At 38.0% G+C, this 18,667-nt stretch overlaps 1 protein-coding gene across 1 annotated transcript in view; it reads left to right on the forward strand.

The window, feature by feature from the left end:
- Nucleotides 1–18,667, forward strand: part of mthfd1l (methylenetetrahydrofolate dehydrogenase (NADP+ dependent) 1 like) — a 41,715-nt gene that overhangs the window by 14,151 nt on the left and 8,897 nt on the right. The window contains exons 18-26 of the mRNA XM_037685485.1: nt 318–458; nt 2,661–2,729; nt 7,252–7,363; nt 12,998–13,137; nt 14,198–14,239; nt 16,439–16,542; nt 16,732–16,909; nt 17,796–17,903; nt 18,034–18,186. Coding sequence (XP_037541413.1) covers nt 318–458; nt 2,661–2,729; nt 7,252–7,363; nt 12,998–13,137; nt 14,198–14,239; nt 16,439–16,542; nt 16,732–16,909; nt 17,796–17,903; nt 18,034–18,186 — 1,047 coding nt within the window. The remainder of the gene's footprint in view (nt 1–317; nt 459–2,660; nt 2,730–7,251; nt 7,364–12,997; nt 13,138–14,197; nt 14,240–16,438; nt 16,543–16,731; nt 16,910–17,795; nt 17,904–18,033; nt 18,187–18,667) is intronic.

Consider the following 18,667-nt stretch of genomic DNA (forward strand, 5'->3'; position numbering starts at 1 on the left):
CAGCACTTTGGTTGGCCTTGTTGCTGTTTTAAGTGCTTTATAAATAAAGTGGTATGGTATGGTTTTTTTTAAATTCTTAGTTTGACATGAATCAATAAAAAAAGTCACATCTAAGTGACTTAATGTGTTCGTAGTTACATTTCTCCTATTAGATTATCACTAAAATTAGGGCACGTTCATTAACCAGGTGACTGTTGAGCAATTTGTAGTGGTCTCAAAATTCATGTTACTCAATAAACTAACGTTATTGTATTAGTGTAAACATGTTGCTGGCAATTTTACATTATTATTATTATTATCTTTTTCTCACACTTTAGACTGGCTTTGACATTGCTGTGGCCAGTGAGATCATGGCCATCCTGGCTCTGTCAGTCAGCCTGAAGGACATGAAGAACCGACTGGCTCGCATGGTGGTGGGCACGAGCCGCTCAGGAGGACCCGTCACTGCAGAGGACCTGGTGTGTACGACTCAAGCCATGTTTACAAAAACTGTTAAAATTTAGGTTGCAATCACATTTTAGCGTTCTAGAGTAAATGCTGTATATTTGTAGTTGATGTTTTTAAGTTAAACAGATGGAACAAGAACAATTGTTAAGTTGTGAAAAATCATTCATATTATACTGTATAAGGATTTAAGTGTTTTAATAATCTATTTCACCAGCGTTTGCTTTAAGAAAATTAAATTTGATTATTTTAAACTTAAACTTGAGTATTTTCATAAAATTTAAAGTACATCAATGTGCCAAAGTACAAATATTGTAAAATAAGGATTTAGAGAAATGTCTGCAGTCCATTCAAGTCAGTTTGTTTTGTTTTTTTGCAGCCATGTTTTAGCTGATTGAAATGTCAACCAACTGAAACAGATCTTTAAGCTTCATCTGGTTTTCAACCCAAGATGAAGATAAATTCCCAGTTGGTGCTCACAGGCTGAGTTAGTTTTAGTGATTATTATTTATAGCTTTAAAGAAATGGAAGTCTCTTCCTGTCCCTAAACCTGCAGCTGTTTGAGATTTTGTAATGGAAAAAATGGGGCTTGGTGAAAAACGAGTTTTTAATTAAAGTAGTCTCGGTAATATTTATGAATTGGCTGGACACAACAATGTCAAGAAACACCACTTTTACAAGAAAAACATGGAAACTCAGAGAGCTCAGCTGGGACCTGAAAAACAAAACAAGACATTATTTTAGCTGGCAGTGTGACAACGTATCTGCCTGTTGTCTCTAACACCGAACAGGACTGCTTAGAAGTTTACATACAGGCAGATTTTGTCAGTGATTTTTAAAGATAAGCTAAGAGTGTTTACAAAAATGTCATGAGGAAGAGCTCAGTCTAGGGTTAGGCTGGCAAATTGTAGTTTTAGAACTGTTTTTTTTTTTTTTTAACTTGATTGCAGTTTATATAATAGCTGTACAACCAAGTTTTAAAGCTGATAATTGCATTTTATATTTCAATCTTACATCAGTGTTTCCTCTACCATTATACAAGTGGGGTGCCCCACCCCGTCAACAGAACTGAGCACCCCGCCTACCAAACCGAACTCCCCCACATAGCGCCAAGCTAGCTGCGCGCAATACAGGCACTCTAGCTAAAAAGCTAAAGGCAGTACTCACTCTGCCTCTTCTCTCACGCTGACCCCCCCTCCCCACACACACTCAAAAACTGTCTGTACAAACAGTGCATAGCTCAAACGTGTCATGCTAAGCTAGCGGCACGCAATACAGGCACTCTAGCTAAAAAGTTAAAGGTTCCTCTTCCCTCATGCTGACACCCCCCACAACCCCGCTCAAAAACTGTTGTACAAGCTGCACTGAGACATATCTCCATCCCTCCCGTATATGTGTACTAATTTGGCGGTGTGGAAGTGGTTCGGCTATCTAAAGCCCCTTTTCCACAGCTGCTCTTCAGCCTGACTCGACTCAAGATCCGAAAAACTGCAGGTTTCAGTGTGCTGCAAAATGTGACGGAGAGTTGTTGCAACTAGCGGTGGGAACACGTTTCATCTGAAGAGTTTCCACTCGATAGAATATGCTGAGAGTCACAAGATGAAGAACAATAAAAGTTTGAGCCAACCTGTCCCTGAAACAACACCTTCATCTGTATCAAAAGAGAAACTCATGCAGCAAACACAGACATTTGCTGCATGTGTTAGGTTATGTTGTTGTTTAAAGTTAAAACTATTAATATTGACAAAGTTGAGAATTTTATGTTTATTTAACGGTGATTTCAATTTTTTTAAGGCTAAATACCAATAAAAGATGAACATTAAATTTATTTATACAGTTTGTACAGTTTTTCTGAGGCTTTTGTATTGTTTATATCAATATCAAATTATATCATTATCAACCAAAATTAAGAAATATATCGTGATAAAAGTTCCAGCCCTATCTATCTATCTGTCTATCTATATATATATATATGTGTGTGTGTGTGTGTGTGTGTGTGTGTGTTTTCAGAGTGAGGATTTTATGTACTCTGAGATAAAATCTTGATATTCAAACAGAAGGAACAGTTGCTTTCAACAGATTTAGATGACATTTATTTTCTATCACATACAACGTTATAGTGTTTTAGATGCATTTAAGGAATAATGTGCTTTTTGCCTTGTGATAGTCTATATCTGTTTCCAGCGATAATCTTCAGTTGACTTTCTTTCTGTCAGGGTGTGAGTGGAGCTCTGGCTGTGTTGATGAAAGATGCCATCAAGCCTACACTGATGCAGACCCTCGAGGTGAGACACAAACATAACCTCACTTAGAAAGTTGACATCTTGCCTGATTGACAATCTCTCAACACAGATAAAATCTGTTTCTGGGTAAAACCTAATCTGCTGAGAGCTTTCAAGAAAGGGAACTATTTAGATATTTTTTCTTACTGCTGTTGATTTTATTGACACTTTAAAAAAATTACAGCTACCCTTATGGAGCTGTCAGACATTAAAGCTAATGTATTTCTATTTTTTCTTTAAGTTGTATGACTTTTACCAATGAATTTGTTGTTGCCAGTGTAGCTATTATTTCTTTAATTGTATTATTGTATGAAGATTAAAAGAGGGTGTTGCAGGCCTAAAACTTGCTGCACAAACCTGTTTGCGTGTTTTAACTCAGTTGGACTGATTTAAATAATTCTAGTTTACAATGGCTACATTGTTAGCAGTCCTGCATCCGCTAACTCTGTGTTTTTCGTTTGTTATCTTATTGCTGTTTAGCGTTTGTTTGTTCCTTGTTGGTTCTGAACAGAAAGCGTGATTACATCGACTAGGTGGAGAAAATAAACACAGGCTGTCGTATTTTATGTGCATTCTGGGTTGGAGTTTTGTTTGCTGTAAAGATTTGGTTTCTGCGTTGTTGCTTTTTTTTTTTCTTTTTGAGGAAGTGGTGCAGTTCTGTTGTGTGTAGCAGTTTCCTCTGTGGGTTTCCTGTGATTCTGGTCAGGGAGCTAGTATTGAGACCAATCGGACCTCAGAGTTTCATGAGAATTTTCCATCAAGCTTGACCGCCTGTGCCCCGTGCGCCCTCTTGACTTTGCACGGTGGCAAATACAGATGCGCTCGTGGGAATGATACTGGCATGTGAAAGCCATCGCCTTCTTGTCTCTTCAGCTGTTTCAGATGGAACAGGGTTTATTAAAGCAACACAACAGAAGAAGAAAGGATTGTTTTTCAGGCTACTACCTGTGTGCGTGTCAGTTCAGGAGACCCCCGGATGTTCTGCAGAGTTTTCAAACATCCTTTCTCCACAGGGTTTCAGAAAACGGCTAAATGTGTATTTCCTGGGCAGAGGCGCTAAAACAGCTGTCTGGTTTAAATCCTTGTGCTGTCTCACATCAAAGCTGGGATTATTAACATGTAGTCGTTTGACAAGCTCTCCGTTTGGTTTATTCTCTTTCCCAGTTTTCATAATCTTCGTGTGCAACAATTGGAGATTTGACCCGTGTAGCATTAATTTATTCCCTTTTTTATAACCCTGTTGCTCCTGAGGATTTTCCTGACTAGTACTTCGCATAGTTCCTATGAGGAGAAGTGGAAAGAGTGAAAATGAACAAGAAGTTAAAGTTCAGGGATTGGAATCACAGATGGAAGCCAGCATAATGCCTGACGTACGTCAACTTTCCATTTATTAATGGGTGAATATTAGCACAAAATGAAGAACCTGTCATGTCCTTTGTCCTCTTAATTCCTTTTATTTTCCAAAGTTTTTCCTTCTTATCTCGAATCACCGAAATGCGAAGGCAGATCATTAAATTTTTACCCACGTCTGTGTGTGTTTATGTGTGTGTGCCTGATACAAACTATGCCAAGAACCACTGTATGAATATTGATCAAACTTACAAAAAGTGATCAGTGGATATGTATCAGCAGGTGATTAACTTTTAGAATTAATGCAAATCATGGTTTCTATGACAGCTACTAGACATTAACCAACACAAAAATGTGTATACCGTATTTTCCGCCATAAAAGTCGCACCGCCCTATAAGTTGCATCAATCCAAATATGTCTAATAAAGTGGACAAAACCATAAATACGTTGCTTTGCCGTATACGTTTCATCTATTATGCGTCACCGCTGACAACCCGGAAATGTGGGCCGAACCCGGAAACGTGGGCCGGTGTTGTGCCAAAAATCGATTGGCTGCCAAATGGCGGCCGCAGGAGCGTGCACGGGAGGACTTTAACAACAATTTAACAAGAGCAACACTTAAAAACAATTATTTGTTTGCTCGGAATTATAGTAAAGGTGTGTCTCAGTCTAACTTTTCCTTAATAAATGCACATTGATGGGAAAATCAGCTGCATTTTCAAAACCCGATACGCGGAAACATGAACGCGAAGAGGTTGACTCGCTGTGCATTTCTTCGAAATTTAACAAGATAACCATTTAAAAACAATTATTTGTTTGCTTGACTTTATAGCAAAGGTGTGTCTTAGTTGAACTTTTACTTAATAAATGCACTTCCACGGTCAAATTAGCTGCATTTCGCCGGGGCGGTGCAGCGAAATGAAGCTGATTTGACAGTTGCTTCAGGCAGATGACGGTATCAGGCTATCTATGGCAAGCAGATTGTGTCGTTAATAGCCACTTTTACCTATTACATGATACAACGGCATGTCATACTGCTCAAGTGCCATCTAGCGGCTGAAAATTAATTAATTCATTCAACCTTTATTCAGACAGGTTAATCCCATTGAGCCTCGGGGACTCATTTACAAGAGACCTGATTTCTTAACAAAGAGTGATGACAACAATGGATAACAATGACAACAATAGACAGTCATAAATTAGGCCTACAAATTTAAATTTCTCTCTTTTTTTTTTTTTTTACAATCAAAACAAAATAGCAACCAAAAGGACAATCAAGAGGAATAGTAGCAAAAAAAAACAACAAAAAAAAACGGCTGGATTATAATACGATTTAGAAAACAAAAAAACTAAAAACAGGAACATGTCTGCATTGGTTTGTGCCAGGACCTTAACAGAGTTTTAAAGTCACTTAGAGAGGTCAAGGTCGAGAGCTTCAGGTCTTTTTGTAAGATATTCCAGGAAACAGGAGCAGAGTAGGAGAAGGCCATTTTGCCAAGTTCAGTCCACCCTGAGGGAACACTGCAGGTAATAATGTCCTGAGATCGCACGCTGTAGCTGCACTCGAGCAGAGACGTGTAGGAGGAGATGAATGAAGGCAGCAGACCGAGAAGTGATTTAAAGATGAAAATGTATCAGTCTGCGTGAGGCTAATGTTGACCAGTTAACCACTTGGTAGTGTTCAATATTTTCAGTCGGAATGAATGAAAATGGTCATATCTCAGGCAAAAATTGGTTTATAAATATGAGAAAAAATCCATAAATACGTTGCTTAGGCATATAAGTCGCAGGGCATGCAAATTATGCAAAAAAATTTGATTTATAGGGCGAAAAATATGGTAATTCAGTCAGTTTTACAGATATCGTGTTACAGTTTGTTATAGTTGTAGCGTTATCTTCAACACATATTTTAAGCGCTTATACATGAGGAGATAGTTTAAAATTCTGACAAGAGAGGCAGCATATATTGAGCTACAATCTGGTGTGGTAGGAGTTGAGAGTCAGTCACAACACACTCTGAGCTATATCGTGCAATATTGTACGAGATGGAACGTAACATTAAATCCAGGGTTGGATTAAAATGGCTACAGCTCATTTCTCACTTTAAGGTGATCTCAGTTGGAATATAAATGGCAGCATGTGAAATGCATTCCTTGAAGGAGTTCTAGGCCGTAATTTTTCATCGTGTACTTCTGCTGTGAGTCACACCTCAGGTTTGCCCAGATTAGGAGACAAGTTGCAGCTTTTCCTTGTGTCTTGTTTTGCAGTTGATTTACTCCTCTGAGAGGAGGCTGTTTATGCTGGAGGACGGTGAGGAATGCAAACAAAGTCTCAAAATCATACTGGGTCGTCCTTCCTTTTTCCGATCTCTTAAGGAATTCACGTTCAGTTTAACAATGTGTCAGCTGGCTCCCATGTTTTCATATCAAGTTTTCTAAGCAGCTGTCTTTAGAGTCGGAAACGATTGCGTTCGTACTTTGACCTTGAAGATTCAACCATTTATTATTAGCGGTTGTTTTCTTTCATGGAATTTCTTGTGAAAGCAGGTTTTAAACTACGAGATAAATGTGAGTTATTCCGAGGTTTTAAAGGAATTTTTTTGAAGCAACAAAAATCCTTTTATTTTATTTTATTTTTCCCCCCCGTGTGATTTACGTCCATCGCTCTATTTTTTTTAGTCCAGAAAATCAAAACATAAAAGAGAATATTTCTGCAAACTCTTAAGAAAATGATTGAATGTAGCACTATGTATTGAAAATAAAAATAAAAAAGATCCTAAAATACGATCAGTATGTTAATAATTTTACTATGTAAACAAAACTTCTTGCTCTGCCTTTATGAAGTGAGAAAAGTTTCTTTATTTTATTCTGTTTGGAGGTTGTTTTTTTTTTTTTTTTGTAAGTCGAGTCATGATGTGCACGGCAGATGGAGAACCTGGCACTTGAGGTGATCCTTTTAATTTGTGTTTATTTGCAGCCTTTAGGGAGCGTTCTGCATCAGTGGAGAATGTAAACAGGCTCAAATTCAGGTTGAAATGTCAGTCAAGTACCTCCTAACTTGCGCCTACTGTTTGAACAAACACCCTGCCAGCCAAAGTACATATAAACGTGGATATTTATCTTGAAACATGACAGAAAGTTGTTGATTTTGTTTGTGTGTGTATAATTTTTGTAGGGTACGCCAGTGTTCGTCCATGCTGGGCCCTTTGCCAACATCGCCCATGGCAACTCTTCAGTGCTGGCAGACAAGCTGGCTTTGAAGCTGGTTGGACGGGACGGCTTCGTGGGTGAGATTAGATGCACAACCACAAAATCTTTAGGGATGAGATGTTAGCTGTTGAGCTGAGTGGATTTTTGAAAACCTCTAGATTAAATTAGAACTCGTAGTTTACCTTAGTGGCGACTTTTCGCCAGATGATACAACCTTTGTCGTACATTCATCTTACTTCTTGTCTTGGCTCTGGTCCACCTGGCTCTGGTGGGATTTTGTAATAGGCTGCTGCTCCTGCGCAACTTTCTAAGAAACCGATCAAGAGATTGTGTGGAAGAGGCAACAAAATGAAGAGAGGAAGGAAGCAAGTTAATAATCTTAAGAGGCCGTGGAATGCTTTAGAGTAAACTATACTAATCCCTTTAACGTCAAAGCATACTTAACTTTCTATCTTTCTCCATCTGTCCTGCTGCTCTCGTTCTCTCTTGATTTATTTTGACAGAGGAACTACGTTTGGAATGTGTGAGTTCGTGGGTTTTATGGGTGTTTGATGCGAACGCAGCTCTCGAATACACAAATTTCATCAATGTTTTCATTGTAAAAATCTTTAAGTTGTGAAAGGCGGTACACAGCGTGCAAGGTATCATCTGTGAGATTGTCAAGCGTGGGTAGAGAGTTACATTTCCCAACGTTTAGGTAAGATCTAAAGAAGCTCGTGTGTTTTATACCTCCTCCCCACGCCAGCCGTTTTCCATCTGTCTGTCCTGCTCCCTCCCTTGTCCATATGTTTGTTACCTAACTCTCAGATATGCCAGGAACTCGACCTCCCTCTTTTTTCTCACAGGGCAGCATGGATTCATGTTTCCTCGCACTCCCTCTCTCTCTTACTCCACTTTTTCCTCTGTGGGCAATCAAGCTGCTTTACTTTCTTTTAGCAGAAAAATGTAAAAGAGCAACAAAAGTTCAGAGGGAATAAAAACATTAACAGAATCTGCCACTGAAGGTCCCTTTGTGTGTAATAGATCAGGAAAACAGCGTTCTGATGATTGTGCAGACTGACATAATATTGATAAAAGTGCATTTTCTTAAAGTTTGTGAGCTCAACACAGTTTAACATAATACAGTTTAACAGGATTCAGTTGTAGAAGTGTCTTGTTTTTGTCTTAAATCAAAATCAAATCCCGATCACATCTATTTTTCTGTGGCACATTGTTTCTATAAAAACTGATGCTCGTACAATCAAAACGACACCAAAGACGTCAGACTCCTTTAGTCCACAGATGGCATCCAAACAGAGAAAATTCAGATCCAATGTTTTTCTTCACAGGAGCATTCAGGCAGCAGAGAAAACTCCAAACCAAAAAAGATTTTAATGTTTTTTTTTTTTAAGAACCTGAAGAAATGCTTAGCCAACCACTACTGTTTATGAATGAGCCATCAAGAGGAAGTTTTCAAACAACTAATTCTGCAGTCATCTAAAGGTCACATGGGTGATGGAAGGCTGCTTAAATGAAAAGCACGTTTGGAAAAACTAAAAAATCACTTTTGTGTATCACCCATTCCTATTTTTATCCCTGTTTGTTCCTGTTCAGGGTTGCAAGGAGCTGGTGTCTTTCTCCAAACTCTAATGTTTGTGTGAGAGTAAGAATACATCCTGAACAGGTCACTCTGCATTTACCTTATTTTTCCACATCTGTTAAACATACAGATTTATCATCCTTACCCTCCAAGTCCTTGTGAAGATATCTGATGGTTTTTCTTTCGAGCACCAGTATCATTTGTAAATAATTTTTAAAAGGTTAAAAAAAAAAAAACTTGACCAGAAACGTAGAGTTTCTGCTGTCCCAAGTTTTAAAAATCCACTACAACGATGATCACTAAGCCATGTGCAACATCCATATTCAGGAAGAACATTCAACATTGATTTAACTTTTTCCTGTCAGTGTTGGTTGTAGTTGTTTAGTTGATGATGCTTCCTCAGTTCTGCTTGTCTTTAAAAGCCTTGTCTCTGAAGGAAGTACGTGAACGCCGTGTGTCCTCAGAAGGCTGTGGGAATAATAATGTTATGGTCATGCTTCATTGTGCTTCAAGTTGCTGCGGTGTGCTTTGGAATTTGGGTCTAAAATAAAGAAAGCACTTCTGAGGGGGTGATGGGGGGGGGGGGGTCGAGGGAGAAAGGCTGGCCCTAATGTTGCGTTAAAGCATGAATTCAAAAGCAGAGCTAAAAACAAAAGTGGATTTATTAAACATTTGGGTAGAAATATTATATGACTAGTTATTTTTTAAGTTAATTTGAAGTTGGAAGAAATGGACACTTTTCATATGTTGCATTCTTTTTTTTAATTAAGTTTGACCTTTAATCACACAAACGTATTCCTTGAAAACAACCAAAGAGTAGTTTTCCATCACCTGTCCTTCAAGTTAAATTGAATTCAGAGAAATAACTTTCAAATAAATAACGTGAAACAAAAATAAATGTTCTTGTGAACGTTTCTCACTTCGGCGTTCTGATACAAACGCTTTGAGCTTTGACTGCCACCACCACCACTTCCCAGCGTGTTTATTTTTTTAATTTTGTTCCTCTCACAACGACGCTGACCCTCTTTCCCCCTCTCACACAGTTCAGGGTTGTCACACAGAACAGGAAACTTAAAAGTATTTCCTTACTGCGTCCTCTGAGGTCACTCTCATGCTCCGTGTAAACCTTTAGTGGAAAGTTTGAGGTTACAGATGTTACACACTTTATGTTGTCACTGTTTTGTTTTGTTCGTTTTTTATTCTTGGTAAATATCCAAACATTAATACAAAATCCAGGCCAGTTTAAAATGTAGGCTTCCTAATTAAAGGCATTAAAAATATTTGTTCACAGAAGTTTAATTTCATAGCTCTTTGTAATTCTTTCTTTCCTCTTTATTCCATGAAATTAATCTTTCTTTGGCAATATAAAGAATCAAAATGAAGTTAAAACCCTTGTTTACTCACTAAACTTAAAGAAGAAACACTTTATCAAAAGCCAGACATACATGCTTTAAGCTACAATTATTGTTTTTCTTCATTTCTGAAAGTTAATAATGAAGCAGTTTATCACATGAAATGGCACAAAACAAACTATGTTGTAATTTGGAATTGTTCTCTTTAATCTGTGCGCACACTTTCAATTGATTTAAATATTTTACCTTTTACCTGTAAGTAAGTGGTGTTTCTCTAAGCAGATAGACATTCAACAGCATAAAAACATTTATATGTTAAACTCTACAAGAAGAGAGTTTGTGTGATGCAAACTCCTTATGTATTCTTCTGGAGATGAGCACCATCTCTAAATGACTCAACATGACATCATCAGGTAAAAAAAGGATGGATAAAGGGATGAGGTTTATTTGATTTTTCATTTTTATTGTTTTGCAGTTGGAGATGAATCCAATGAATGCTCTTGTGGAGTATGATTATAAATTTAATCTATTTTAATGTATTCAAGGAATAAACTCATTCAAGCAAACAAATGTTTAGTAATTCTCCCCAGTTTATATGTAAATTAAATTATTCCTTTAAATCAATGAATATTTTTGTGAATATGAGTGTCACTGGTTAACAATTGCCACAAAAATGGTACTTAATTTCACATGACAATAGTCCCTTGATTATTGCCGGGGTTACATTCCACCACCACCATGGGTGAAAAACCAAAAAGTAGGAACGCTATGTTTATTTTAGTATATATTTTAAGGCTTTATAAACCCTTCCCATACTCTTGCAATGTTCTAAAATCTTAAACCTATGTAATTTTAACAACATATGTATTTGTACTGTACAGTACTGCAAAATTTTACGCACCAGCTCTGCAGAACAACAGCTCAGTTCCAGTTCTGCAGACCTACCCTGCAGCGACGAAGCCCACTGCCCCGTCCAGGTTGAGTGCGCATGGATAATTGAGCTTCAGGAATATTTGCGACTTTCCTGCCAGTTCTGTGAGCTTCATAGATCGATTGCTACTTCTGACTTTGTGTTGCAAAACTTTCCTTCCATTTCAGCAGAAAGCAGCAGCCGAAAGCACTGTTGGCTTCTGGGTAGTGTAGTTCTTTTGACTGACGTTGCCGTTTAGGCTTATTGAAAGAAAACTACAAAATGGCAGCGCCTGTCTGAAAGTTTATTTTTTGGTTAACTTTTTATCCAATACCGTCCCAATCACGTTAGTAATATTAAAGTTGACAGTCATTGAAAAACTACAAAAGAGCGAGTCCGCGAACGTCGAATCGCAAAGTAGCAAGAAACTACTGTGTGACCCATGCTGGCAAAGTCTGTCACGATGAGGAATTTATTTTATTGAGTTGTTATTTGTAAGCTCTCCATCTCAAAAGCTTCAAAAATCTTAGCTTGATTGAAATTTAGTGATTTCCTGGCTAGAGAAAAGCTACTTTTGGTTTAAGAGACTGCTGGTTTGAAAACTCCATTTTTCTTGGTCAGGAGAGATGCTATCTGCAATTCCAGATCTATATTTAAAAAGAGAAAACCCCAAGCTTCACAATGACACCTAAAATTATACGAAGGGATTTCCTGGCATTATTGCAGCCGGCAGAGACAAATGGTTACATTTAAATGAAGCTATAAGAGTTAGACGACAAAGGTTTTTTTTTCTGAAGACATATTTGTTAGTAAACTTTGATTTATAGATCTATTTTAGATGCAAAGATTTAAGCCATGAATAGTTCAGCTTTTAATAATCTTATCATAAGCTGTTAAAATGTGTCATTCACATATTACTCTACAATGCACGGAGCTTCATTGGTTCTCTGTGAGAGAGTTCAGAACGCTTGAAACTGGACATCACTTGTAACAAATACTGGCAAACTAAACCTGTATAGTTCATACTTTTGTTCATTTCAACTTTTATTTCAAAAACAAATGTATAGCTGCCCCTACTGTAGAACATGTTTACCATTAGGCATTACAAGTACAGTAACTACCTGCAGTACAATCAGTTTAGCTGCTCATTTTCAGTGATTTGTAAAGTCTAGTGAGAGTGACTATTTATATTAATTTGCTAATAATACGAAACATTATGTTGCTCCTTCAGGCTTTAGCTGACCTTTTCAGTGACATAGAGGGTAACATTTTGCTTTTCTAGGCTGAAGTGACTGCATTCCAGCAAGAAAAGTGCATTTTAAGCTGTTGAAACACCACTAAACATGTCAAATGTCAAACACGTAATGGTAGGCCCAAACTGGAATGCTCAAAGTAAGATTGACTTGAGTAAAAACGCAAACATTCCCACTCGTACACACTCACAAATGACAGGTAAGAGGAAACTGCATTTTGACAAAGCCAACATTCCAGGTGGACTGCTCGCTTTGTTTGGTTTGTATTCAAGAGGTCCCTGTGAGGGGCTGTCCAAATCAGAGACCCTCTGTCTTTTTGAGAGCTCTTACAGTGTTCCCGTTAGTACAAGATGCTGCTCAGACAGAAAGCTGTCACCTCTTACACCCATCACTCTTCGTGAAGTCTGATCACGTGTTTATGCACATTTTTACTGAGGTCAACATTGGTCAAGCTTGGTATTTAAACACAAAACAGAGGAGACAAGAGAGGATTTTAAACAGATGATTGGGTCATTTTCAGGTCACCCTTTCTATGGAAACATTCTTTTATTTGCCTGAAGCTTATCTGTATACAAATTTGTGCCACATGTAAAAACCTTCTGTCTGTTTTCTGTCAGTGACTGAGGCTGGTTTCGGAGCAGACATCGGGATGGAGAAATTCTTCAACATCAAATGCCGAGCTTCAGGTTTGAGGCCCGATGTGGTGGTGCTGGTTGCAACTGTCCGAGCACTGAAGATGCACGGCGGAGGCCCAAATGTAAGTTCAGCTTTTCTTTTTTCTTTGTTTCCATCATTTTCTTGTTACAAACTGTATAAAAGTGCCGTGACTTGTGCAAACCCATTTTTATTTAGAAGCAAATGAATAATCAGCGGTTTAAGTTCTCCAACAACATGAACTGTTTTGTGGTACGGTCACGTGTGCACACAACAACAACATGCTTGACAAGGAGACGGAACCGTTATTATTTATTTTTATTTTTTGTACATTTCAACCAAGAATGACTCTTGTAAGTTTATTCCAAGTTTGCTGTTGAGTTTATTCATGAACTTAGAAGCAACACAACACTTTTACGTCCAGCCCTCATGAACACATGATCATATACAGTAGTGCTTGAAAGTTTATGAACCCTTCAGAATTGTCTACATTTCTACATAAATATGACCTAAAACATCATCAGATTTTCACACAAGTCCTAAAAGTAGATAAAAAGAACCCAGTTAAACAAATAAGACAAAAATATTATACTTGGTCATTTATTTATTGAGGAAAATGATCCAATATTACACATTTGTGAGTGGTAAAGTATGTGAACCGCCAGGGTTAGCAGTTATTTAACAGTTAGCAATATTGAATCATTTTCCTCAATAAATAAATGACCAAGTCTAATATTTTTGTCTCATTTGTTTAACTGGGTTCTCTTTATGTACTTTTAGGACTTGTGTGAAAATCTGATGATGTTTTAGGTCAAGTTTATGCAGAAATATAGAAAATTCTTTAGAGTTCACAAACTTTCAAGCACCACTGTACATGATCATGCGAGCTGGTCTTGTATATAGATCTTGAATCAATCCATAAATAAATAGTTCTGCAATATGCATTCATTTTAAAGGATTTTAAATTTCTTGGCACGTCTTGTTGTTCTCAGTACATTAAAAACGCCCCTCAATATTGGCAATATTTTAAAGTGTTAAGTCATGAAGACAATATCAAGTCAAGAAAACAAGAGTTCTGTGTATCTGTAGAAAAGTATGTGGCATATTGTTGAATGTGAACTCATACTCTTGTGTTGTTTTGTTGACTTTGTGTGTTTTTTTAGGTGTCAGCTGGTACACCTCTTCCTAAAGAGTACCTTCATGAGGTATGAGCCATGTCACTTCACATAAACACCCATAATGTGTTTTATTTCATATTTATAAATCCATTCATGTGTGCTTGGTAACACAAACAAACAGTGAGATAAGTTTAGGATATGCTATGCCAAAATAATAATAAATGAATAAATAAATAAACTAGAAAAGCACAAAAATGTGTTTGAGCTGATGGGTTTTTGGTCAAAACTTATTAAGTGAAAGAAGCTGGTTTTAATTAGTTAAGTGAAAAGTTGATGATGTAACCATGAAAACAAGCCTTTTAAGCTCATTTTTTGTGCATCTGGTTTTTAATTGCCCTGGTAGTAGCCATGCATAGTTGTAGTTGTTAATCCTCTTTATGTAGCTTTATGTTCCTACAATGTTCTTTATGAGTTCTTTCACTTGCATTCTTCAGTCAAAGGACTGTACATGCATCAGACTGAGCATGTGAGCATTCAGCATCTTCAAGAAGTTTGTGTGATCCACTAAAAACATTTAAAAAAAAGTTTTAATCCAATTTGCCTCGGGTCTCCCGCTGTATTATTCTCACAGACAGTCAATCCTCCAACTATATACAAAGATACGCATGAACATGGTTATTTGATTAACAACTCAAACAAAACATGTGGTTTCCTGGTATGTGAGCCACAGCAGAGAGGAGGTGTGGATTTTGTTTGTGTGTGTAACGTGCCTGTTCATACCTGGCCAGAATCCCTGGACTCTGAGGCAGAGTCAGCTGTGCAAATAATGAAGCAGTTCAAGTTAATTGTGAGGCCTGTAATAAAAACCAGAAGTACTGCAGAAAACGGGGCCAGGGAAATGAGTTCATACAACTTGTTGGAGTTACTGGGGCTGCACACAAATTGTATTTAGATTGTCAAAGTTAAAATTGCTAAACAATATGATCAAAGTTCATGCTCAGTAACCCAGGTGAAAAATCCAACAAAGTTGTCAGGTCATCTGGACAGTTTCTTTCTTTTCTTTTCTTTTTTTAGACGTTTCGTCCTTCATCCAAAGGACTTCATCAATCTGAGGAGCCACAACAAACTCAGTCCCACAAGCAGCACACTCACATAGTGGACCAACCAGTTTGCTGGTGATAAGATGTTTTTTTGGGCCCGCCCTCTCCCCCGTCGACTCCTCTGAGGCGGCCATAGCCAAAGTGGATCAAAAAAGAAACGGTCCAAATGAACTGACTGAACTTTGTTGGGGTTTTTTTTTTACCTGGATTATTGCACATGAACTTTGATGTTTTGAACCACTTTGGCTATAGCTGCCTTAGAGGAGTCAATGGGGGAGAGGGTGGGCCCCAGAAACCATCTTATCACCAGCAAACTGGTTAGTCCACTATGTGAGTGTGCTGCTTGTGGGACTGAGTTTGTTGTGGCTCCTCAGATTGATGAAGTCCTTTGGATGAAGGATGAAACGTCTCAACAACATAAAAAAAGAAACCAGCCAGATGACCTGATTGAACTTTGTTAAACATTGTGATGTTATGTGGCTTTTAATATCTGTTCTGTTACCTGTATGCAGTAGCAAACAATGAATATGAGTGATGGTACATGGTTGGATGCTACATATTCTACATCAATACTAATATTTATTGATAATGAACTAGATGAGTGTCAATGCCTATGATTCATTTAGGATTTACTTCGACACTCGGCTAAACAGAGGACAAAGAAAAAATATTTAAGCATTTAAAATTAAGTATTTAATATTGAGGCCATGGTAACTTGGTGGTCATTGTCACGGTCTAGCAATCCTGAGGTTGTGGGTTCGAGTCCATGTTGCGTCAGAAACGACATCCGGCGTAAAACAAATTGCCAAACCTTTCATGTGAGTTCGCTCGCTGTGGTGTCCCCTGAAGAATGAGCAGCTGAATGAAACTTAAAATAAAGCATTTAATGAAGCTGTTCAATCATCAAACTGCAGTAGTTCTGTTTTGCAGTGCAGTCATTATAGATGCAAACTATTCAAGGTAGTTTGTTCAGTTGTATTGTTCAGTTTATTATTAATTATCTTTATACAATAAAATCAAAACATACAACAGGATCATATTAACAACAGAAATATTAGAAGCTGGCCTTTTGAATTCTGTAGTTGACTAAACGTTAATACAAATAATCACAAGCCAAACCTTTTTTACACAATATAAATACCACAATTTAATCTAATTTGTTGTTCTCTTTTTATGTCTTCACTAGAACCTGAGCCTGGTAGCAGGTGGTTGCCGTAGCAACCTCAAAAAGCAGATCCAGATCGCTCACCTGTTTGGGGTGCCTGTCGTGGTGGCACTGAACGTCTTCAAGTAAGTTTTTAAATAACGACAAAGTCTAACGTCAGTTATCAACTTTGCGGACACTCAGTAAAAGGAACCACTAAAAGTCAACACATTTTTTTTTTTTTGTAAACAAAGTTGACTATTTTGCTCCATTTATTTTAGATTAAAAGACACCAACTTTTTTTGTCATGACCACGGAGTTGTTTTCTGTTTCAGAACAGACACCCAGGCAGAGATCGACCTTGTGTGTCAGATAGCGAAGGAGTGCGGGGCTTCTGACGCCGTGCCGTGTCATCACTGGTCGCGGGGGGGCCGAGGTTGTTTGGAGCTGGCCCAGGCAGTGAACGAGGCGGCACGCCGACCCTCAAACTTCCAGTTCCTCTATAACACAGAGGTGAGTGCAGATCGTCAGTGCCTTGATGTTTTTGTCTAATCTTGACTTTTAGGGTAGAAATGTGTTGAAGTACAAAACATCAGGTGGTTTGAGTTAGAGAAATTTAGTAAATGTGACTTTAATTTCCTCATCTTGTTTCTCATAATGCTTGTCCTTTGTCCTGTTTACAGCATGCACATGTCTGCATACCAAGAAGGCAACATAAAGTACAGATTTAATAACTTAGAATTAACGTTTATTAAAATGAACCAAATAAAGGTTGCAAGACTCATTCTTTACATTTTTTATTGTTAAGTGCTAGAAGTTGAAAATGAAGCGTGGATACTTGATTGAGGAAAAAATATTTATAAATACGCTAAAGAGTTTATTTTTATGGATGTCTGCACATTTATTTTGTCACTTTTCCCTGACGATAGCAAAAAAATCACAATATTTTCTATTAACAGTGAAAAGATCAAACAACATCAACTGTATGTATTTACCAGAAATACTAAGTGCATTTGTTTGGATGCATTTATTATTTGTCATGATAAAGTCAGTAAAGTGAGGTTGTTTTTTTGTTGTTGTTGTTGCTTCTTTACCATTAGAAGTTAAACCTGTACTGTATAAAGAGTGTCAGAATTAAAACCCAGTGTTGAACAAACTTTATTAGCTTGAACCCTTTTTGACTTTTTCTTTCATAACATTTATTTTTCTTTTTACTAAACCTTTATTTTTGTAAGTGATCTAATTGAGACGCTTGGTTTCATTTTTGAGAGACCTGTTTCAAACATAACCCGTCTCACCGAGTTGTGTTCCCAGTTCACCAAATCTAATTTGTGCACTTCCCTTTGAGTTCAGCTTCATTGTGTATCCACCTGTCGCTGATGCGCCGTCTTTCCCACAGATGCCGTTGGTGGAGAAGATCAGAACAATAGCCCAGAAAGTGTATGGAGCCGATGACATCGAGCTGTCTCCAGAGGCCCAGAGCAAGATCGATTACTACAATCAACAAGTGAGATCACTGCTGCAACGATAACCGACTCACGCTGACAGGAGTCATGTAGCCAGTCTCCTTCGCCTGTCTTCTGTGTCTCTCCATTCACTCAAATCAAACCCTTTGTCCTTGTTTTCCCTACAACTAGGGCTATGGTTCATTACCCATCTGCATGGCTAAGACCCACCTGTCCCTGTCCCACATGCCTGACAAAAAGGGCGCACCCACTGGATTCGTTCTGCCAATCAGAGACGTTCGAGCTAGCATTGGGGCGGGCTTCATCTACCCACTTGTGGGAACGGTAAGTGGACTTTAATGCAATGAATCCTGCAAAGTGTTCAAACAGACACAGAAAGAGGAAAAAAATGCAACTCTAGTTATGTGATGATCCAACAGGTGTTTCACTCCAAACAGCTCAACAGGCAAAATGTTGATTTCAACAAGCAGCATCCTACCTGCTTGTTCTCAACCTGTCACTCAAAGGCCAGCACCCAGCTGGTATGGAGGCACATTAAAGCACATCGCAATAAATTGAATTCAACCTTGTATAAATAAAGGTTGAATTAAAGCACATCGATAGGGTACCGGTAATAAGACACCATTAATACTCGTACACAGGATCAACATAGGCTTTCACTCGATCTGCATCTTTTTCCAGGGAAAGCCTTACTTGTTTCAGAGATGATCCACCCCCATATGCACGTTTGATCCTGAAGTTAAAAGTAAAGCAGCCGGCTTGTTCCAAACCTGTTCAGAACATTCAGTTAGTATGAAATGAAAGG

This window comes from Nematolebias whitei, chromosome 12 (genome assembly GCF_014905685.2).
Source record: "Nematolebias whitei isolate Nwh7 chromosome 12, NemWhi1, whole genome shotgun sequence".
In the NCBI taxonomy this organism is placed as follows: domain Eukaryota; kingdom Metazoa; phylum Chordata; class Actinopteri; order Cyprinodontiformes; family Rivulidae; genus Nematolebias; species Nematolebias whitei.